The sequence below is a fragment of the Anser cygnoides genome, chromosome 5, assembly GCF_040182565.1.
Source record: "Anser cygnoides isolate HZ-2024a breed goose chromosome 5, Taihu_goose_T2T_genome, whole genome shotgun sequence".
NCBI classification, from domain to species: Eukaryota; Metazoa; Chordata; class Aves; order Anseriformes; family Anatidae; genus Anser; species Anser cygnoides.
In genome coordinates this window covers 60,330,361-60,353,850 of record NC_089877.1, presented here as the reverse complement: position 1 = coordinate 60,353,850, position 23,490 = coordinate 60,330,361, and the positions used below count along the sequence as shown (strand labels likewise).

Genomic DNA, 23,490 nt, shown 5'->3' with positions numbered 1-23,490 from the left:
TCTAGTAGCCAGAAGTTGGAAGATTTCTCCTGAAAGCTTTCTGTCAGATAGTAAATCGGCAATTACATGCTGCAGCTGAAAATGCATCTCATAAACTTGACAGAAATCAACTGAGCGTAAAGTCCAGTTCCTGAGGAGGCAAAGGGTTCTGTTCTGCAATCTCATGATGTGCTCAGGAGGTATCGCTTGTCATGCTGAAGGCCCTCTTGGTCTATGGAAATGATCTACAACAGTTTAAAATAAAAAAAATGAAGTTCTGACTCATTGCCTTTTCTGTCATTGAATTGGTACTCTTGAATATGTGAGTCGATTCCTTTTCTGCAATAATCGGTAATAGTAGAGTAGATTTGTGGCAGGTGTCTTGTATAAAAGTGGTAGAATGGGGCCAGATAGATGCTCATCGTATCAGGAATTTCAGGGTATATTAAAATACGATTTGCATTTTAGCCTCTTAATGAAGAAATGCTGATTTTCCTCTTTCTGATTGGAACCTCGTAGAAGCAGCCAGCACAAACTTCATTCACACAAAGCTGCTCTAACCCATATTCAGACCCAAACTTTCAACAGCAGATCTCTTCTGGGATTAGCAAAAAACAGCATGAGGAGTGGCACTGGAGAAAGAGGGAGCCAAGGATTTAAATAGAGGTTGACTAAGCGTCTCAAAAACTGCAAAATTAACGTAGCTACCGCTGGGTACTTACCTGCAAAAGGTCTCTCCTGCCACTCTGCTTGTCAGCTGTATCACATGTTGCTGGTGAAACCCAAATGAAAGCAAAACTGCCTCTTCGAAATTCACGTGTGGCTCAGGAGAAGCACTGCGCTTTCAGGAGATGACTGTAACTCCAGGGAGAAGGATGAAATTTGGAGCATTAACCAGGAGCCTTGTGGTTAACTGATGGGAGGAGAGAATTGAAATTTTTACTGCACCTTCAGTTCTTCAGTGTTTCCGTTCCCTGGGTGGCTGCTACCTGGAGGTGAATTTTGTGTCATGTTTTATAGCACTGGTGGTAGTTCACTGCAGCCGGAATTTCTGCAATGTCTCAGTGGCTGCTTTTGGGCTCAGACCTGCTAGCTAGAAGAGCTCCCTAATTCCTCCTCGTTCTCATGGTGTTTCAGAAGCATCAGAGCACGTTGACTTTAACATGAAGGAAGCGTCCTGTCATGAGATTTTCTGGGCTCTAGATTGAAAAGAAAAAAAAATACATGCTTTAATTTCTTTTGAATGGTAACAAATGCGATCGCTGCTGTGTACTATATTTGCAGTGTACCGATAGTATGTCAGTAGGACAGTATTTTTAGTAGTCAGTGTAACACAGAGTGGGGAACCCATTTTGTTCCCTTGTAGCTATTTTCACAGAAGATACTAGGTTTTCTAGCTGCTAAATAAGTAGATTTGCTTATCATTACTTCTGATGTTAATGTTATTTTTAGTAAATATAACATCATTGCTGTGTGAGCATCCTTGTTCACACTAATAGTCACTACTGGGTTTATCTCAACAGAAAGTGAACTCGAACTCCCTGATTTACAGCTGTGACAGTGCTTTCTAGCCCACGATATTAAGAGCTCTGGAAAATCAGGGCAGTCAACTGCTGCAGTGACAAAAATGATTATAAGTAATTACACGGCATGGGAAATCTATGGAAGACCAGGGAATTAAACCTGGGGTCTCTCATATTGCAGACCGAGGCCTTAATAGCCTCAATAATTGGATCATCCCCTCACTAAAAGTTCTGGCCTCTAACCTTGAACAGGACTAGTGAGAATTCACTTAGCACTTGAGTGACGCAAAGCTCGGAAACTGAAATCAAATTCCCCAGCCAGGAAGAGGCGATTAGGTGTAGGTGCTAAGAGATTCTCTACAAGTGCACATAGCTAGGTTCAGAAAGCACTTGATCGGTTTGTCTTCATGAAGAGGTTCATTATAAACAAGGATAATAGTTTTTAGGACATGGTTCATGGATGCTGTTATTTTGTTTTGCTTTCGTTTACCATCACTGTGTGTCACCGATTTCCCCCCATGAGAAATCACCTGATTTCTGAAGATTGCATCCTGTTCGTCTTCGCAGTTTCCTGATAATCACCAAGATACGTCCGTAGGACCTCATTTAGATGGGTGGGTGTTCCTGATGTGGCTTTGAGCACCGCTACCGAGGAAAACAAAAACAAACTCAGTGCCCTTGGACCTTGTTTAGAATTCAAAGCAGAAACATTTGTGCTCTAGAAGAAAATTTTACCTATTTCCCTTTTTATTTTTTTGTCCTTGGTATTTTCCCTCAAGTTCTGGAAGTAGGGCAGAGCTAAATCGGTGTAAATCAGCAGGATTTTGCTGGAGTCGATGCTCCCAGAGGAGGAAAGAAGGAAATCCCACTCATATACCCTACACCGCTGGCGTGTGTCACTGGGGAATCGGTGGAATGATGATGGTTCAAGTCAGGCAGAGCGGGCTCAAACTGAGCTCTCCTGCTTCTTGTGTGAGCAAGTCTAACTGGGAATGGATTTGCTTGTGGGAGGAAAAAAATGCAAAAAAGGAAAATTACTGCTGAATGGATTCAGACCATTTCATCTCAACCGGAAAGTAATTTTTGCTTTCTTTCAAATAATTCTTTCAAATACTCTCTGCTATCAGCTGAGTAATCACCAGTGCCTGAGGATGAAGAGGCTGTGAAAGAGAAACTTCCTGAGCAAGCAGAGACTTTCTGAGAGCAGAGATTGCTGCGCCATATCTTTTATGGTGAGAGAGCAGCCGGAGTTTGCTTTGTTCTGGTGTGTTGATTTTCTGAATTTGTGAATTGTCACTAGCAAAAAGTGCTTGAGCAAAGAGGGTGGCTTTCCAGGCAGCTGGAGGCTTTGGGATTAAGCTGAGTCGTAAAATGAAATACAGTCCTCTTGTTTCCCAGAAGCAGGGTGCGTTGTATTTTGGCACAGGTTTCTCTTGCTTCGTGTATGACTTTCAAACGCAATCCAGTCGCGCTGTCTTTGTAACAGTCGGGCTTGGTTGGAGGGGAGAATGAAGAGACATAAGGAGAATCAGGGCTCAAAAGCCAGTGGTGTAATGGGAAGGAAACTCTCAGGGAAAGCTGCAGGGCTTTTCCTTTCCAAGTCTGCTGTCAGGTGAGGAGAGAAGAGCCAGGTCTATTGAGTCACTCCATGGACTGATCAGCTGAACGGTTGGCCCAAAGGCTTGGAGATTTGGATGAGGAGTTACACCTTGGATGTTTTCATTCTCAGGGCCAGGTGACAGCAGGGGCTTAGGAAGCAGCATCTCCCTGGGGAGGTGTTAACCTGGCTCTGCCTTCAGACCCTGGATTCCTGAACTCCTGGTGCAGCTGAGCCTAGTGAGGCTGAGGGTGTCTCTTGGCATTTGTGTGCCAACCTCCACTCATAATGTGAGCTCCGAAGCACTTCTGGTCTAGCTGAAATGCTCCTTCAAAAAGTGCAGCCGTGCATGTGGCTGGATATTTTGGGGACACGAATTAGATGAATGCCTGTTCACCCTCCAGCTGGCTAAACACAAGTGTTTTGGAGAAGACTCTCTCAGAGTTAAGACTAGGCAAAAATGGTGATTCCCCTTCTGAGTGGCTTTCATATGAAAAATAAATACCAGGCAAGAGAAGAGGAAGGTGCAGAGGAAATTGGCTGTGGTTTTAGCAGCCTGCAGTCCCAGGCAGTGCAGGTGGAACAGCACAGGGTGGTACAGATGCTGGAGGATTAGTGCGAAGAGCGTAACTGTGTTAGAAGGAGGAGGAGGGATTGAAAGGTAAGGGAGCTCCACTGAGAGAACAAACATGACCCGTATTTCAAAGAAGAAATGATGTCAGCAATACAGTGAATAGGATGCAAAAGAGAAACCTGAAGTTAATCTGTTATTCTAGAGAATAATAGCCTGGAAGTGACGCTGAGTCAAAAGGCAAATGCTTTGGTTTTCTGAAGTCTCTGCTGCTTTGTGTTACAGGGTTCACTTCCCCCGCGGCTCCTCTGGCGCCATCTGAACCCCGACAACACCGCTTAAGTCTAAACACCCACCCCGTGTTATGCTTTGCTCTTGCAGACTTGGTTAAAATCCCCTTGGTGTTGCCAGGCTAACACCAAGGGGCTGTAGTGTCTGTGGGTTAGGGCTTCAAACTCAGTTGTGGTTAATAAGGATGTTCTGGGGGTCAGCTGAAGCCAGGTCCTGCTCTGACGGCCCAAGTTTTATGGACTCAGGTTTGGCTGTTGGAGCACAAGGGGATGGAGCTGGGACCTCCTGCCTGGCTTTTGTCAGCAGCTGGGAGGGAGCTTGTGTGGATCTCGGGAGCAGCAGGAGGGAGAATGGTTGAAAGTGCCACACTTTAAATCCAACCACATGGTCTCCAGACAGCCTTGAAGCCTGATCTAGAAGTCAAAGAAGTCCTGCTCTAGAAGGTAAAGCCTTCTCCCATTCCTGTGAGCCCACGACACAGACCGAACCCAAGAAACTCAGTCTTTTCAGTTAGCTTTTTTGGCTTGTGTGTACAACTAGTGCATACAGCAGCATTCAATACCAAGTGCTGCAAGGCAGCTCATCCGCCTTTCTGAGGAGGCAGCACACACGGATTTTTCTGGAGAGCAAGAAAGGGCTCAGGAATGTCGCAGTGCAGATGGCGGCAAGTCACTTAATTCAGGGAGAGAGAGAGATTGGGGCCATTCCACAACAGCCAATTTTCGTCTTGCTAATTAAAAAAGCCACTCAAAACTCTCTGCAGAAGTTTGTCATTCCTTGGCTGCCCAGAAGAGCAGGTATGGGGCCGCCTTAGGTCCCTCCATCCCTCCGGTAAGTGCCAAGGCAGGCAGGAGCCCACCGAGGGCTCCCACACCGTACTGCTGGTGGCGTTGTGTCAGAGGTAGTGTGTTGTTCAGCAGGGATTTCTCTCTAGCTGGGGAGGGAGGAGGGAAGCATGCACATCTAACTGGAAATGTGGCCAAATTCTACCTTAAAATCAAGAAGTTAAGTTAGAAGGCACTGGTAGTCGGTTGTAGGAGTGCTTTATGCTGTTTGGTTATTCATATGTAGAAAATACGTTAAATGACAGTAGGAAAGGTGGGAGTCTGGGAGCTCTTCTCTACTTCTCCAGGTGGTAAGAGATGAGGAAAACCTAAATGTGAAGTGTACCCTCCTCTGACCTTTCTTCCAGTGAAAACGAGCGGTGTTTTCCGTTGTTTCTCGGGAATTAGGAGTGGTGGCTCGTAATGAGGGAGAAATATTATTTTTGTGTGTGTAGAAATCAAATCCAGGCATATCTGGGGAGTGCAGATTGAGAGTGGCTATCTCCTACCAGTTCAAAGAAATTCCGAGGAACTTGTATTACTTGGTGAGGCCAGAGCACGGGGCAGCTCGGTTTGGTTGGACACAGGCTAATGGCTCCAGCAGAGCCCTTGGAGACCCCGGCTGTGCTGTGTGAACTTACTGTAACAGGCTGAGAAGAAAGAAAATCGGAAAGAAATTAAAAAAAAAAATCCCCCAGGGCGCTCCACCCAGGCCCAGCTGCAGAAAGCAAAGTGACGACTGAGCTGTGCCATGGGAGGAATAAACTCCATGGCGAGGGGATGCCACCATGAGTGCCTAAAATCTTGGTGAGCACCCCTTTTGTACATGACAGCCTAAAATCTTGGTGAGATTCTTTTACACATGTTGTTTTCAGGAAGGCTTTCTGCTCGGTGTGTGCTTGCTGCTGAGCCAGACTGGCCCCACGGCTGTGAGCAACTTGAAAACGTCATTAATGAGGTGAGAAGGGAGTTTTCGCAGCAGAAAGACTTAGAGGCAGATTTTGAACATGACCCAAGCAAGCAGCCTGCAGTGACAGAGGAGCAGAGGGAAGGGACTGCTTGCTTAGACATCTGAGTCCAGGAGAGATGTGCGTGGTCCCGGCTGCCTGCGGTACACAGCCGCTCGCCTCTGCAAGTCATCACGGAGGGTGAGGCCTTCTGGGCTGTTCTTTGGAGGTGTTTCTTCTCTCCATGCACTGTCCTTGCTTGGGGTCCAACCCACCTGGCTACAGGGAGGTCAGAACCAGTCAGAGCTGTCGTCGGCTCGCGGCCACGGTAGGTGTCCGCATCCTCCCTGCGTGCTGCAGCAAGCAACGTATGACTCAAGACACCTCGGCTCTGCTTTGCTTGGCACATCCCAGCGCAGTACGTATGTGCTTCCTGGTGCCTTTCTGCCTCGCCTGTTCCCTCAGTCCTGGGCGGTCAGTTTGGCCGCTGTGTGAGCCCGACCAAACCCCTGTGTTTTTCCTCCCCAGTCCTGTCCTAAACGCTGACGAGGTGTGGAACGGGGCAGCCAGATGGTGATGGTGTAACGTTGCCTACGTTTCTCGTACGTCACTGCACGAGGCAGACGTCTCTGCTTTGCGCCTGCATCCCACAGGCCTGGGCCAGGTTCTTTCTTTGAAACGGGCAGAAAAAGATAATCTGTTTCACGTGCAGTGCTGGACTAGCCAGAATGAACCTGGGTCTGAATGAACCAGATGCCGGGAGGATTTTTCTAGACGGAGGAGATTAAAAGGAGAAGGAACAACACAATGGTGGACCCACTGAAATCAAAGAGGGAGCTAGATGAGCTCAGTGCTTTATTCTCGGAGCTGAGGAGCCAGCTAACAAAGGCAGATATTAAAAATGCCTTCAAATATGCCAATAAATTATTCTCCTTGGCATCTCTTCAGAGTTGGCAATCTCCATAAATCCCCTTTCGCAGTTTGATTAAGCTTTGGCTGTCAGAGTCAGGCAGATATTTGAATCTCTCTGTGGAACTCTGCGTTGGATCTGTGTAAACATTTTTTCTTTGTTTTGTTTTTAAAAATGCTTTCATCTTGCATTTCCTGGTTGGCTCTGGAACCTGTGCAGCGAAAGCAGGACTCCGGAGCTGGTTGTTCCCCAAGCAGAAGGAATTCTGCAGTTCTAAATGATCTCTCACCTAAACCATTTCTGCCATAAACATGCAGCGTGGTTAAGTGACGAGGCTGAGCTCCACCACAGGTTGTCTGCATACCTCTTTTGCTCGAGCTTGCGTATCCATTTCTGCAGTGTGCTGTCTCTTGGTTTCTTAATTCTTGAAAAGCAAAGAGTTCTCCCCAGTGATTTCAATCTCTTCTGTTGATTGATCACACCCCTCTCTGATGTGTTCCTCTTCCCCACAGTAATAGTCTCATGCCTCTGAATAATTCACTGTGAAAGAAAGCTAATACCATCCCCGTGTAGCTTGCCAGAGCCAAATTCATCTTGAAGGTCTTTTACCTTTCATCATGAGGTCTTTTACCTTTCCCTTTCCAATAGGCTGAAATTAGCTTCTTGTTTAAGCCCAGAGCATGCAGGCTCAGATTTGCTTCACAACAAAAGCTCCTAACCCTGCCTATTGTAGTGTCAATTATGATTCATCCTTCTCTTTCCTGCCAGAGAATTGAAAAAAAAAAAAAAAAAGTGAAGCAGCATTCATTGTGTCAACCTTTTTTTTTTTTTTTCCCCTTTTCTTTTTCTGCTTGCTCTTAGGTGCTTGGGAAGAAGCAATTCCTGCGGCCGAGCCTGAGACCTGTGGCCTGGGCTCACTTCTCTGCTCTGCCCCAGATAGACACTGTGATTATAGACCCTCCTGGGTATTCTGGTGGAGTTCATTAAAACCTAATCTTGGGGGAAGGCCCGAGAATTCCCTTGAGAACCTGGCTCCGACCTGGCCATGAGAATAATCCTTCCTCCCTTGCAGCCGGGACCATCTCTGGCTGCCCAGCCCCAGAGGAGCGAGCCAGTGCGTCTAACTGGGAGGTCTCAGCGCCTCGGTAGGAACCATAAATCTCCGACTGGCCGAGCTATTCAGGGCTGGGGGTCTTTCTCGTCCCCTCGTCCTTCCAGCTTTGACCTTTCTGACCCGCTGTGTCTTTTCAGGAACTTTAAAATTACAAGAATCAAAATGTAACCAAGACCATGGAAAAGCTCCTTTGAAGTATTTTCCTGTGATTTTTTTTTTCCTAATTGGCCTTCACAGGTTTGTCTGGGGGCACTTTAGTCCCCTTTGTACTTGACCCTATGTAAATAGGCCACCCAGGGCTGTGTTATAAATGCCTGGTTCCTCTTGACAAGACTATCAGAAAAGGATTAATTGTTTTCCCGGGCAACCCTAGGGAGGTTTTACCACTGGTTAAAAAGCGAGTGGGATCATGCCCCCACTCCGTTAATAAGTGTGCTGCTCATTCCCTCTGTGCGTTTGTGTTACCCTGATTGATGTATCGATTTAGTAATCGACCTGCGTATCCCCATGCTGTATCTATAATCCGAGCGGGGTGATTTAAAACCGGCAGCCTGCTTTTGACTCTCTGAGCAGCCCCTGCAGCAGGTGACCCACGTGGGAGCTGGGTTTTACTGCTCAGTTCTGAAAACACAGATTTCTGGGGGGACCTCTTGACCGAAACCTATGTTAAATAATCCACGGATCTAATGACTAAAGTTAAGTTCTGTTCATTATATATTAGAGGAGTACCAAAGGCAGAAGTGTCTAAAATCACCGGCTGCCCTCGGGGGCCAGTATAAAGCTCCCGTGCTTGGTGTTTGTGTACTTGTGGCCTTTTTATTCTGCGGTAGTGGGGATGAGTTAAATTGGGTGGGAGAAGGCAAGGAAACAGGTAGATTTTTTGGTTTGGAAGTTTGTAGCTATTCAAACACCATTTAATTTCTGCATTTTAGGCCGAGTTCTCTCCGGGTGATAGTCAGCGAAGTTGCACCTTCAGGCAGTTTGGAGCCAGATGTGCCTGTCCCACACGTGAGGGGCTCTGTCCACGTGGTTTATTTTGCTAGTCTCTCGCTCGGCACTGTTTGCAGTGCAGTTAATCTTCCTTGTTCCCTTGAGCTTTGACTCGGCCGCATCGAGCAGCCCTTTCTGCACCGGGAGGGAGCAAGAGCAAATTTCTCTGCTTAATATCCCCTGAGCTGACATTTCGTCCTTCTTGCCTGCGGCTGGCACATTTAGCACGTGACTGCTGTCATGCTTAGTGTCACAGGATGGCTGAGGTTGGGAGGGACCTCTGGAGGTCTTCTGGCTTTTAGGAGCAGGGCTGACGACTGGTTTTAACCTCCCTTCCCATTCCTATATTATTTGGAAGGGGAAATAACTGAGAATTCATGCTCCGTCTCCCTCCGCCCATGTTGCTTTCAGGGCGGTCCTGTACTCTGAGTCCTGGCACTGCGCTCACCGGGCCTTTTCTGCACTGAAGGACTTCTGTAGCTAGGAGCCTGATGTGGAGGAAGAGGTGCCACACGCACACGTGGGTCCTAGCCTGGCTCAGCACCACGATGAATTGCACTGGTACAAGCCATGGCTTTTAGCAGTCAGTCCCGCTGCCTGCAGGGTGGAAAGCCAAAATGCCGTGTGGTCTCTAGCGGCTGCGGTCGGGGCAAATGCAAAACAGAGGCAGCATCCAGGAGACCGCAGTGACCCCAAGCCCTGATCTCGGCAGCACAGTTCTCGCTGCAGGTCTTAGGACTCGGGCTCCCTATGCCTGCCTCACACCCACAGCCAAATCGCTGCAGTTTAAGTTGCCGGGCCCTGAGCTGCCCTACGGACAAGCAGGTCCCTGCGAGAGCTCTCATCTCACCCTGCTCACTTCATGGGACAGCCCTCAGTGAGCTCAGGCTGTGCTGCTGGAGCAGGCACAGGTCCCAGAGCTGCTCCGTGGCCAGGTGCCGGTGCCCTCGGTCCCCGTAACCCGCTCGTGTGTCCGAGCCCTGGGCTGCTCTTGCATGACAAGCTAGCCCCGCGAGCATCGCCCTGGTGCAGTGGTGATGGAGAGCGGTGGGAGCCTTGCCCAAGAGACCAAAATGCAAAACTGACTGAAAAAAGCAGCTTTTTATTAAAAAAAAAAATAATTAAAAAATGCTCTGCTAAAGCCTCCTGGCTTCCAATCATCACAAATAATCCAGACGTTAACAACCAGAGCCATACATCCGTCTTCTCTTTGTTAGGGCTGGGTGAGGGCTAACGAAAGCCCGGCCTGTGGGTTTGTTTGCCTTACACAATGGGTGACCGAACTGTTTTCAGCAACTGCAGCATTCAGCCGAGAGATTCATGGAGGGAAGCCTTAATTAGAGTAATTGCTCTATTTATATAACGATTCCCTTTTGTCTGAGATCAAATGGATCTTTGAGAAATCTTACTTCCTTTCGAGTTAATTTCTGCCCTGTTCGTTTAGCTCATGAATCTTAATGAAGGTGAGCATGTCGGGTATCTCCTGATCTCCCCGCTCCTCCTCGTTACTAGAGGGGAGGCTGCGGGGCGTTAATCTCCTTCTTGCTGCTTTTCACCTTGGTAGCAACACCAGAAACACCACCAGGCAGGAAAAGTTAATGCCGTGAGCTGGGAAGTCTTGCTTTGTTTTAGCAGTTAGGGGCTGATGATCGCACAGCCCCGAACAGGGACCCTTGGAGGCAAGTGGAAGTTGTGATGGAGAGGAGGTGGGACCGAGGGTTTGCTGTCAGATCTGTGGCACGCTGCCTAGGGCTCAGCAAAGTGATGAGTTTCTCCGCTCCTCTCCTCCCTGTCTGCAGGACAGGGATGTTTCTCCGTCTCTGCTGTGGGCTTGCATTTGAAAGATGAGCTGCTCGGGGGCACGTGCTTTCTCTTAGGGGGTAAACACAGCCTGTCCGGTGCAGCTGGGTCCTGGGGGAGCTGGCACATCTGCGACTTTCTTTAGTACAAGAACATTTTCCTCCTCTTTCAGATAGCTGATGATGTGAAGGGTGGGGTTGTATTCCTCTCCTGAAGTGCACTTCTTCTGGGAAGGGGTCTGGATTTGTTTGTGTCTTCCTAAAACGTGCTGTAACTTCATGTAGTCTGTTTGATGTAATACCACTGATGACGTGAATTATCCCGACGCAAATCGCACGCAAGTGAGTCACATAAAAACCTATCGGGATTCCAGTATTGAGAAAGGCAACCTGTAAATTCACGGAAATCAGTGCCTGCAAACATTACCTGTCTGCAAACAGCCCTTCACCGCCCTCCAAGCCATTCGACTTATCACCTGCCCTGCCTCGTGACACACAAGTGGCAGCGCTGCACACGAGCAGCCCTGGGGAAGCCCAGCACAGACTTGCCCCACGGCTGGGAGCCCTGGAGCGTTCCCCAGCGGGGTCCAGGGCACGCAGCAGCCCGGGGGCAGGATTGGTGCGGGGGTCCCCACACCCCCGTGGCAGTGATATCCATCCTGCCCTCCCTCACCTGCTGGCGGGCTGCGCTCCCAGGGCTGACGCAGATTTTCCCCCGTGCTTGGCGCTGCTTTTTTCTGCATTTTTTCCTTGTAACTTCACGGGCCGTCCGTGGACTGATCTCCACCTCTTTAATTTCTTGTCGTGGCTTGCTGCGTTTTCTTTCAGTAAATGTTTTCATACGATTTCATGAAGTCATGGGTTTTTGGCTCGTTCCAGCTGCTGCTTTTGGCCGTGGTGTTGTTGAGAGGGTTAGCTGAGGTCAGCGAGAGCCTCGCTCCAGTCTGCTCAGCAGCCTGGCAAAGCCCAAAGGGGCTCTTCGATGCCCCAAGGGGCTTTTTTGCACCAGGAATGGGATAATTCCCATTCCCCATGGTTGGATGTGTTCACACGCAGGGCTCGATGGCCTGCTTCAGGCTGAAGACTGATAGGCTTGCTATTGGTTTTGCCGGGAGGCATTTTGGATTTGGGCGATTATGCGTTTCCTTTTGCTCAGGAACATCTCTGGTTTGCCTTGTTGGTATTACAGTTGGATTTTTTTCTCTGTTTCTTCACGGGGCTGTGCGTGCCAGAGGCTAAGATTCATTCTGCATTTCAGATTACCATGCAAAATTAGAGATAATAAACATTATGAGGTGACATTTTGCCACGAAAAGCTTTTTGCAGACCTCTTTCGCCACCTGCGAAAAGCACTGGAGAGTTGTACTTGGAAAGACACTTGGGACTATCCAACCTGAGCCTAATTGTGAAGCAGGAGTCGAACTCTGGCCTTTGTGGGGCCAACACTTTGTAAGGCTCTTCCAGCTCCAGAGCTCGGCTATTTCTGAATGCAGCGGAAGGGATCAGGTGAAAGATGAGCTGCATTTCCGAAAAGCTTCCCCCTGCACAGCCAGCCCATGGGCACGGGGCAGTGCCCGTGCTCTGGGCACACAGCTGCACCTATCCTGCTGCTGGTTGCTTCGCAGGTGCTGCTTTCGTGGGCAGAGCCACGGATATGGGCTCCAGCTGAACGTGTGCCTGGCAGCTGGGGAAGGTGCTGTGTGTCTGGGTACCCATCCCATCCGTCAGCTCGCTGTTTTCGGAGGCGAGGGTTAAGTCAGAGGGGGTTTGTGGCAGCCCGGCACCACTCTCAGCAGCCAGCCGGGAGGACGTGTTGCAGCAGTGGGCGAATGTGAAGCATTCGCCCCCCTCCTGCCTCCTTTGTGCACCTAACCCGGAGCAGAGGGTGCCTGGGTTGCCCTTTGCCTGGCGTCAGCTGAGGTTTCTCGCCACGCAGGTCGGGCGCACAAACCAGAGCCAGCTGCTGGACTCCGAGCAGTCATTTTGTTTTGACTGTTGGGTTTTGTTTTTCAGAGCCCAAAACAGCCCAGCTGAAGGGACAGCCCTTGGCTAATCCTCATTGTCCTAACAAAAAGGGTGTTTTAAGCAGCGAGGAATGCATTTACCTTGGCTCTCCGGTTGTTGCAGCGGGTGCCTTTGCTTGGTGCAACTTTGGCATCATGTTGAGTAAAGCAAGCAAACAGGAATGTAAACACACTTTTATATCCCAGGGCACTGAACTGGTCTGGGAGTGGGCAGTCCAGTTTGGTTTTTGGTCTTATATGGCTGAACATGAATGGGAACCCAAGCAAAGCACGTTACCAACCCTTTCCAGAGATTAATTTCTTTTATGTTTTCCCCACACACATTTAGCAGAAGCTTCCTGGTGTAATGGAGGAGGGGGTAGGTCAAGAGCCAGGAGACATGGGACTTATTCCCAGCTCTCCTTCTCTCCTTTTTGTCTTCTCTTTTTGGACTGTTTTGGTCTTTACCACTCCCAGCACCAGCGAACTCTGATCTTGTTTGAGCTTTCTAGATGTTCCAGCAATGCAAATCACAGCTAGTGAGGCGCAGATATCCATCTGCAGGGACAAAGAAGCTGCGCAGGGAATTTCTAGACAGAAAAAGGGGTTTAACAGGAGATTTCTGGCCTGTTTTGCAAACCAAAGAAGTTTAGGTAAAGACTTGCAAAGGCTTGCCTGAACCAGGTCTCTGAGAAATTTTGGCTTGACCCATTTCTGGTTTGGAAACCAAAATGTTGTCTGGTGCTCAGAATCACACAGAAATTTTGGGCCAGAGTTTCTTGGGAAAAAAAAAAAAATTGTGTTTGGTTTCTGCTGGCAGGAAGGGACAAAAGCAGGTTGAAAGGGTCAGGGGGAAACACAAGTTGTACTTGTACTTGGCCTGCCTGACCTTGGAAAAATACTGCATAACTGGGGAGTTCAGGGAGAGCATGGGGAGGCCCCAGCCGAGGAGAGCCCTGCTGGCTTTGCTCCTGTCCTGGGTGCACTCAGCAGCCCTTTCCGCTGATGGTTTTGGGTGGGATGGTGGAAAAGCTGTCCAGTAGGGGGTCCTGGGGCAGTACGTGTCCTCAGAGGGGTCGGGAGGGAGGTCAGGTTGGAGCTGGGGTTTTGTGCTCATGTCAGCAGAGTTTGGGCTGCTGCGGGGTCCCTGAGCTGCAGATACCCTGCAGATATCCCATCCGTTCGGGTTCTGAAGCCCCCTCTGGACAGGAGCACTGGGGAGACATCTAAAACCAATCCATGGGTCTTCTTTCTTCTTCTCCCTGTCACCTCTCTAGGTAGGGAATGCCTACACCTTTTAGCCACACGTCCTAGGAGAATTTGTACCTGCTGAGAAGCTCCTGTGCTCAGAACGATGTTCGTCTCTCCCTGCACCTCCCCTTCTTTTCACTTCCCCACGGCAGAGATGCAGCAGACTTGGTCATTCCTGAAACAGTGACCGATTGTCTGGTTTGGCTGGTTCGGCTGTTTGCTGAACATAATGCTCTTTCATCTTCAAGGAAATCGTCTGGACACCTCCGCCAGAGTGAAGCTTTATGCTGCTGTTTCAATAGGCAAATACAAGTGGCTATTTTCCCGGTTTAACCATAACCTGATTTCTCTAATGAATTAGAAATACTCGAGGGGAAGGAAAAGATTGCATTTTACTGAAGTTTTAAGAACTATAACCCTAAATTAACAAGCACACGAGCTCTTTTCCTGCCTTGGGAAAGGATTCCCCTCCTCCCCCACTATTTCTTTCCCCTTACGAAATACCTGTAGCGCTCACACTTCATCACTCTTGTCAGGATCTAAAGGGCACCCGCCACGGCCCTCTGCGCTGTGTGCATGATCGATGGCTTTTCTCAGGGCTCCCTGGCAAATCGGGGCACTTTGGCTGGAGTTTGAGATCTGTTTTCACTAGTAGCAGAGTAAAAAACGTTACAAAAGGAAACCCTCTTTTGGAGTTTCGCCATGGAGAGTAGGGGACGGTCACCTGTAAGCATTCGTCTATCTGCTCAGGGTTCTGGGAGCTGTGAAAGCCAGCGCCTTGCTCATTTTCCTCTGTTTCCTAAGATGACAGGAAGGAAAGCGTAGGCTCCTGGCTGCACTTCAGCAAGCTGAGGTTTAGGAAAAAGACACAGCTCGGGACTGACTCCAGTCCAAAGCCTGGCTGGCTGGCGAGCAGCATTTGAGAGCGAGCTTGTATTCCTGAGAAATTAATATGTAAATAAATAACCTCCCAAAACGCTGTGCAACATCTACAATGTTGCAAACGATGCACTTCGACTTTCTTTTCTTGTTGTGGTAACCAAGGATTTGACTGAAATAGAAGGGATCAGGGAGAAATACGCCCAAACTGCTTCCTGTAGAGAGTGAGTCAAGGTCTTTGCACACAGTCCCAGTACAATGAAATCGAGAAGTCTGGCCAGCAACTGGGTTCAACAGGAAAGCTGAGGACAAGCTTTTGTGCGACTGCTAATGGGTCCTTCTCCCGTGGCCCTGCCGGACGGGAGGAAACAAACAGCCCTTTTTGTTTTGCAGTTCATGACGAAGAACCCCAGCATGCGGCTGGGCAGCCCGGCGCTGGGCGGCGAGAGCGCGATTCTGCGGCACCCCTACTTCAAAGAGCTGGACTGGGACCTGCTGAACCAGCGCCAGATGGAGCCACCGTTCAGGCCCCGAATTGTACGTGAGAGGGAGGGATGGGGGAAAGGGTCTTGTTATTTTTTTCTCTTCTGGGTGTTTTGAGCACGTTTATTGCTGTGAGACCCAAAAGGAGAAGGGCAACCTTGACATGAAAGCCCTGGCGTGGGACCCAGGAGGTGGGGTCTATGGTCTTGGCTTGGCCGCTGGTTGGCCACAAGATGTTGTACAGGTCGCTTTTCCCTTCCATGCTGGATTTTCAAACCAGCTCAATGCCAAAAGATGCAGGTTTATAAGAGCAGATGCAGCAGATCAGGCCCTTTGCCTTGCCCAAATATAAGACAGGGTAAGTAATCCTCGTTCTGCCCACTCCATCTGCCTCTTCGGGTCTGGGCCGCCTCGCTTTTGTCTCTCTATACACATCACCTCTGTTTTTGTCTCTCTGTGCACAGCACCCAGCAGAGTGCTCCCTGCTCAGGCCACTATCAGCTGAGTGGTTCACATGGCAAACAGGCTGCAGAGGACACAGGGCTGCCCCTTTTCCCAGTGCCACACAGCCCAAGGGATGTTCCACGATAAGAGATGTTGCTCCCTGTGGAGGGACTTTCCAGGGTCGTCTCTGTGGCCTCCCTGCCTTTGAAATTCTCGGTTGGGGTGGCCGTGTCCCATGATGTGGTCACACTGCTAACTCTTAGTTGCAGTGCTCAGTCCTGCTCCGTGGAGATCCCTGGGTGTGGGACCAGGCATCCAGGGGAACTGCAGCAGCACGAGGCCAGGCTCTGGAGTTGCTTCTTGACCTGAATGAAAGGCTAAGGGAGCCTCCTCAGTCCATCCGTGAGCTGGGCAGAATCTGGAAACGTTAGACTTCAGCGTCAATAAAAGATCTTGTTCTGGATGCAGGAAAAACACATGCCTTGTCAAAATGTGCCACAAACTCCGTTTGTTTGTGTGCACTGTAAACAGTTCCACTTTGTATGGTGCAGTGAGGAATCCAGCACCTGGAGGCAAGCCATTTGTCTTCCTGTGACCTAGTAATTCATTATTGTGCAAGTTTAATGACTCGCACATAGAGGAGTGTACCCCCCTCCCCCCCAGCAAACCCAGCTGAGACGCTCTGCAGATAAGGAAGGGCTGTGTGGAGTCAGCTAATTGGAAACACTGCTGATAACCACTTTGAATGGCTGGGTCTGTGCTGACACTTGAGGCAGGGAGTTGATTTATGTGCCCTGCCCTGCCGTGTCGGGGTAAGCAACCTTTCAGAGGTAGTATCAGTTAAATCAGAGAGGGGTTTGCCTGTCAAAAGCCTGCAGAGGCTCTAAAAGCCTTTATACTGTACAAGGCTCTGTGGGGCAACTCAGCTGCTCCCAGTCCAACCCCAGAAAAAACTCTCAGTAAGGTTTGCCTGGGTTCATTGCGCTCAAGACCAGAGTAAAGATGCAGAGCGAGTGTCAGGCAGATGATACATACTTCTGACGTCTCTTCCCTTTGTCTTTTCCATTTGACAGAAATCCAAAGATGACGTGAGCAACTTCGATCCAGATTTTATAAAAGAGGAGCCCATTCTGACTCCCATTGAAGAAGGAATTCTTCCGATGATAAACCAAGATGAATTTAGAAACTTTTCATTCACAAGCTCGGAATTGCAGCAATAGCTATGGCTCTGAGGAAGGGCTGCTCAGAGGACTGGCGGGAAATGCAATGAAAACCAGGTTTACCAGAAATTTCAGTTACCAGAAGTAACAGTGCACTGACTTTACATGATACAGCAGCACCACTGTCAACATTACCTTAATGTGAAATTGAAACCTTCCTGTGTTTGTAGGTTTATTCAGCTCTTTGATCAAATATTGACAGGGGTGGAACAAACGTGATACTGTAAATAGCTGATGCAGATGGAGAATTGAATACTGAGCTAGTTGGCTCAGCCTGAATGTCATCGCTTGCAGCCTGCAGTGGATTTGAGGAGTTGGCGTGAGCACAAATCAAGCGTCTTGCAGCTCTGAGCCAAACGGACTTGTAATAATTCTGATTGTTTGCAAGGCTGTTTCGTGGAGTCCCAGCACTGTCCAGCGTTTCAGAGCCATGAACCAGCATCCCATGGCCTGGCCGAACCAGATGTTCCTACTGACTTTACCTGTTTCTGAAGTATTTATTTCTTTCTGAAGGACAAATGGCTCTCTTTGCCGCTGTTTGGGTTTCTATGTGAAATATTTCATTGTGCTGACTAGCAGAAGGAAAAAAACAAGTGCCCTGTGCCCCACACAGATTCTTCCAAATCAAAGGGAAGTCACGTGCTCGTAGTGTTTTACTGTTTGTGCGATATGAAAAGTTCTAGTGTTTGCATTCTGTGAAATGCCTTTTTACATCATGCATCTTCAATGCTCCTTTCTTTGCATCCCAGCTGTTTTCAACTATAATGTAACTAGTAAAACCTTACTGTTTATTTACGCCCATTCTATTTAATTATGCTATACAGAGCCCCTTTTGTGGGTTTAGTGCCTCATTAAAATTTTGATCCAAAGTGGTAGTGCTTAATTTATTTGTAGCATTATTGTGATGGGAGCTGCAGAGCTGGCAATCTCCTTGAAAGCAAAGTCGTTGACCAATAGGTAACACAAAAGGACAACTTTCTCCCATGAGAAGGATAAGGCTTATCTAAGAAACGGGGTGACTCGGTTTGGTTTAGATTTAAGGGCTTATTACTCACAGGGCACTTCTTATCAGTTGCAGCCTCAAGCCTCTGCCAGGCAGACTGAGGCAATTTTTTAGTGCAGTTTGCAGAAATCAGACAAAAATCACACTAGGAGATAGTTCTGTGATTTCTGTGCTCTTCTGGAAGTTGAGTGATTTTTCTGTAGCTCCATGGCACAACTTCGTGTTCCATGCTGGGCTTGAAGCTGCTATGTCAGGATTATAACCTCTTTCTTGAGCTGGTATGAATTGCTGGAGAAGGATTTAAAACCTCTTGCAAAAGAGTTTTTACTTTTACTTTACTTTTACCTTTTACTTCCATCCCTAAACCATTTGCTGAAGTGTTTGAGAGGTGGGGCACAGGTTCAGTTACCCTCGGACACTTCTTGCCTTTGTGCTTGTGTATTGTACCAAATCTCCCTCTTTATTTCCTGCATTTCTTCTTTCATCTAAGCATGGCTTCATCCTCTGGTCTGTTCCGTTCCATGGACGCCTTCTGGCCACATTGCATCCAGCCAGCCTCTCATGCCTTTGCTGATCCCTGGATACCCAGCCCCTTCAAAGTGGGGCAAGAGAGGAGGAAGGACAGGATGTATGCGTGAGAAGGAACAGTGGATATCCAGAAAAACGATCCAAGAACCAGCTGCGCAGGCTAGCTTGAGTCGCTTTCTCATATAGGAAGAAGCAGCACAGGGATGAGTACGTTTATGTGAAGGGGCCACTGTGCCATCATATTCACGTGGACATTAAGCATAGCGTTCACCTGTTTGGTGCAGACATGGCCCTAAGGCAACTCCTCGTGCAGTATCTCAGCGTTACTGACTGCAACAGTGCTTCCTCAGCAGGGCTGAGTGCGGTGAACCTGCCCACCAGGAGTGGGAGCACCAAAACTTGTGTAAGCAACTTGCTGTGAGTTTTGCGATGACGGCTTTTTGAGTCTCTTACTATCAAGGATTATGAATGACCTCTCCTTCCCTGGAGAAGTCAGTGTCACTGCAGGAGACTCATAACTGATAGGCCTTTCTGGCAACATGTTGGTATCACCCCAGGCGTTCATTGGTTGTGTTATTCCTTGGGGCTCTGGAGACCTTCTGAAATGAAGCCTTCCCCTCCTCGAGAAGCTAGCGCCGTAGTGTTGCCTTCAGCATCAAAACAGATCCTGTCTCCATGGCCCCAGGGTCCAAGTAGCTCTGCTTATACCACTGAGAGCATGAAGCATGTGGAAGACTCACCTCTGGAGACTTGTAGTGGTGTAGCAGGTCCCTTACCCACCAATCCACGTCCTGAATGCTCGGGGAATGGAAACTAAAACACTTCTGTAGGTGCACCATTATGATTTTTCTGAACTGTAAATCAGAAAGCTTGTAGATAACTGGGATATATAAAATGGTGTCTGAGGCCCTCACACAGAGCTGGAAGAGCTCCTGCTCTGGCCAGCCAGTGCCTGCTTTGTCCCAGAGGTTTTTGACTTGATGGGGCAAGAATCAAACATCAAAGGGAGATTCTTCCCCAGCTTCACTTCTCTTGATTTCAAGTGCTGTCAGGGTCACACCACCCTCGTTGAACAATGCGTGCAGATCCGTGTTGGGACTAGACGCCTAATATTCTGCTATAATGTCCTGGATTTTCACAATTTCACCTGGATGTTGCTTCATAATTCAGGGCAGCTCTTCCCCCCCATCGCCTGCCTGGAACTTACATGTCTACATAATGACTTCAGCCACTCGAGTCAGCAGATCTTGAGTCAGCCACATCTGGCTGAGATCCGTGAACTCTGCCATACTTTTACGAGGAGCTGCCATCTCGGTTGTGTTCCCTCCAGACTCTGTCGGCAACATGGATTAAGATCAGCTCATTAAAAAGTATCTGTGCGATGGCGTTGCTTTTGAAAAACCTGAATTAGTTTTTACACTGCCACTGAATATGTAAAGAAATGTTGATTTTCAAAACAAAGCAGGAACACACACAAAAAAAGAACTTCTCCATGAGCTAGCCTGACAGCTCTTCTGGCTTCATTGTTTGCCTAAGTGGATGCAAGATGGTTTTAGTCTATTAATTTGGTTTTGGCTTTAGGAGTATATTAAGCTGGCAGCCACAGGTTTGTAAGGTTTAAAGCATAAAATGCTTGTATTTGCTCCAGTGCGAAAACTGGCAATAGAGCAAATTGTAATTAGTTCCCATTGCACTGCTTTTAGTGCTTGCATGAAAAGGGAAGGTCCCTTTGATGTCTCTAAATTTGTGTTCTGTGCAATCCTTTCATTTTCAAAGAGGTTCATGAAATTTAGCTATAAAATTCAATGGCCTACGTCTCATTCAAGGCCTTTGAAAGTTGAGGGTAAGAAGCAGATGGTCTAGAATGAATAGATTAAAATCATCTTGCATCTACCCAGGCTGGCTGTGCTGCCAAAGACATCATTTTTAATACCACTGCTTGATAGGCAATGGAAAAAAAAATCTCACTAGACTCCAAGTGCCTCGGGGATTTTAATGTATTTGATGCAATTCTAACCGCTGGGTAAGGATGCTTTGAATGCATTCCCAAGGACTGGCACAGGTTCCTTACTCCTTGTGAAGTCCTAAATGGTTTGCAACAGTATTTTCTCTTGAAGCTGTGCGCCCCCCCTGCAGAAGTTGCTGTTTCCCCAGCTGGACAGGAAAGAGGCTCCAGTGGCTGTGGTGTGAGGCCTTGGTTAGCAAAGCCCAGAGCCAGGAGAAATGAAAGGGAAAACGTGTCTGGGATCATCCGCTCTTTCCCAGCCAGAAGGAAAAGAGCTGTTCCCTGCTGCGTGCTCTGCTGGATTGTTCAGCTGTTCAAGTGGGTAGTCACGGGACTTCTGCTCTTCCCCAGGGAGAGCGTTTCACAGCTTTTACAACTCTTGCTGTTAGTTAAATTTCCTGATATTTGGAAATGACGTGAATGAGATAAAAATCTGTCTTATCATGCCATTAGGATTCTCATTGGAAGCTGCAAGTCAGGGTTTGTATTACTAAATATATACAGGGCTGCCAAACCCCAGCATTCAGAGATGATGAGTCAGGTCTTCTGAAAATCACGGCTCATTCAGAAATCAAGAGCTTTCCAAAATAATAAATGTCAAAGTCTTTCTGTTTTTCTTTTTTTTTTCTTTCTCTCTCTCTTTTTTTTTTCCATCTGGATTATGAATATTTCAGATTCTGACTTGCGCTTCTCCTCCACATCAATAGGAGCTGGAAAGTCTTGTAATTATAATTTATTTAGATGAAAGCCGGCGTCCATGAATTGATGTGAAGCCAGGCATTGGAGCTTGGAGGAAAATGGCAAATACCAAAAGATGGGTGCTAAAACTGTAACAACAGAAGGCATGGTATGGTTTTTATGTACTTTTCCATCTCTTATTCTTTCTGTACAGCCACCATAGTGCAGTCCCTTGCCTCCAAACTGGAGCCTCCTCCCTGTCTCCAAACCCATATAACAGGGCACGCGGCGTACAGGAGACACAGGAGGGAGGAAGGAGAAGGGGAAGGCTGGGGAAGGCGTTTACACCTCATATCATTGCTGCACGTGGGGCTCGTTCAGCAGCATTTCTGAGCTCCTGCATCAGCCCTTGCACAAGTGTGTCACCTCTCGCCTCCGGTGCTGCCGCTGCCCCCTGCGCACCGCACCGCACTCAGCATCGCCCCTGGCAGTGCCCTGCTGCTGGAGCCAAGCCCGAGAGAAGAACAAGAGGTCAAAAAGTGCAGAAGAACAGCAAGTGGTGCTGGTGCTCGGCTGCCGGAGCGTCTTCGGGTCCTAAATGAGGTGGTGGGAAGCTGGGACAGCCAGCGTCCCCGTGGCGTCCGTAGGGAAGGCAGGCTGCCTGCCCCCTCACACCTTGTACTGAAGGCAAGGAAAGAGAAGGGAGAGGAGGGTGTCCTCTGAGAAGTGGGGTCACAGCTCCAGGTTGTGACTGAGAGGGAGGAGTGTATTTTAGAAGTGCCTGAGGCCACTGGTAGGCAGCTAGTGAAGGCACGCGATAAAGTTGTCCTTTCATCTCTGCCCCCATCACACCGGGGAAGGCAAACGCCTTGCCCTCAGTGAGGCCGGTTTGATCTCGGAGGCTCGCAGACCACAGGTCTTGGAGATGGTGGGAGTTAGAAGCTGCTGTGGCAAAAGGCTGCTGGGCAGAACTGCCCAGGAACGTGCCCTGCTCCTTTCATCCCAGGAAGGAAGTGTGAGACAAGCTAGGGTCCGGCAGAGACAGAGGCTTTGCGGTGTGGGCTCCCGCAGGTAATGTGTCAGCGTCAAGGTTTTAGCCCTGAAACAGTTTTAACTTGCCTGTGGTGTCAGCTCTCCTGCTCCAGCCTCGAGCTCCCATGACTGTTGTTGGCAACCGGTCTTAGAAAAGTGGAGATGAGAGATTTTAGCAGGGAGTTCAGGGTTGCTCAAAACCAGTGACTCAGCTCCTCCAGTGCTTCTTTCCCTCCCTCTCCTCCCTTCAAAAGAGGGGTTTATTCATCTGGTTTCTCATTTCCAAACACGTAACGTGGGCTGGGGTCAGAGTCTCAGATTTCCTACAACAGTAAGAAATAAAGCTTTTATTCCTTAAATTAAACCTGCTTCCCCTTCATCTCACTTGACTCCAGGAACAAGATTTCAAGACATTCAAAGCCACGGCAACAACAGCAGCACTGCCACCACTGCCACCAAATGTGCCAAGACAGAAGAACATTGCAAGAGCTGGCAGTAAGGCCACTTTTGGAGACCAGCCAAGGTATGCTGTGGTCGGGCTGGGAGTGAGAGGCAATTTTATATATCTCCATCTAATCTAATTCTAGACGCAGACACGGAACAGTTCCAGGCCTCCCAGTCGTTACAGGCTCGTCTGCTGCCCAGAGATGCCTTTTGCACAAGTCTCGCTTTTCCCCAAATGCAGAGTCTAGAAGAAAGAGGAACTTAAGAACCTTTATTGGAGCTTGATGCTAAACCACAAATTCTTTCTGAACTGAGACTTAGTGTCACATTTGCCCCAAGAACTGGGCCGTTGGGTTTGCAGATGCCACCGAGACACTGTCTGAGATCTCCTCTAGCTTCTGGGATGTTGGTGTGTCCCAAACTTGGAGTGAACGCGGCACCATTGGTAGCTCAAACCTCCTGACTTGAGGCAGGGAGGCAGCATTATGGATGAGTAAGTATTTCACCTAGAGCTGAGTCACCATTATTTTTAAGCTCTGTGAACACACTCTCGAGCTGGTACTTAAGTATTGTTATCTGATAGACGGATCTGAACATGTTGCTCTCCTTAGGGCAACCTTTCTCCCTGCTGCTTCTCAGGCCCTTTATTCTCGCTCCTCGCTAACCCTTTCTCCAAGGGGAAGGCACGGTGTTTGTTTCCTTCAGCTCGGGGCTTCTGCCACTTCCCTGGGCACTGGAGGAAACCTGCTGCCTAAGGAAACCAGACAAGCGAGCCAGATGTCACAGGACAATGTTCCATTTCAAACGGTAACCTCAGCAGCTTAAAACTCAATTTTAACTGGAGGAAAAAAAGGTAAGCGTGACCTTTAAGCCAGCTAAGCCTGGACTTCACTTGTGGGAACCTTCATCACCGAGTGTCACTGGGGCTCCGTGCAGACCCATGAAAATTGCTGCGTAGAGCCTGGGTCTAAATTA

The 23,490-nt window shown here is 48.5% G+C and overlaps 1 protein-coding gene across 2 annotated transcripts in view; it reads left to right on the top strand.

The window, feature by feature from the left end:
* PRKCH (protein kinase C eta) overlaps positions 1-17,694 on the top strand; it is a 116,460-nt gene extending 98,766 nt beyond the window's left edge. Inside the window, exons 13-14 of one of the 2 annotated variants that reach the window (XM_013182973.3) lie at positions 15,072-15,215; positions 16,679-17,694. In XM_013182973.3, coding sequence (XP_013038427.3) covers positions 15,072-15,215; positions 16,679-16,825 — 291 coding nt within the window. In that variant the 3' untranslated portion in view covers positions 16,826-17,694. Of the gene's footprint in view, positions 1-103; positions 239-15,071; positions 15,216-16,678 lie in introns of those variants that run through there. The other variant, XM_048066092.2, reaches the window with a different exon arrangement.
* The last annotated feature ends 5,796 nt before the right edge of the window (positions 17,695-23,490 follow it).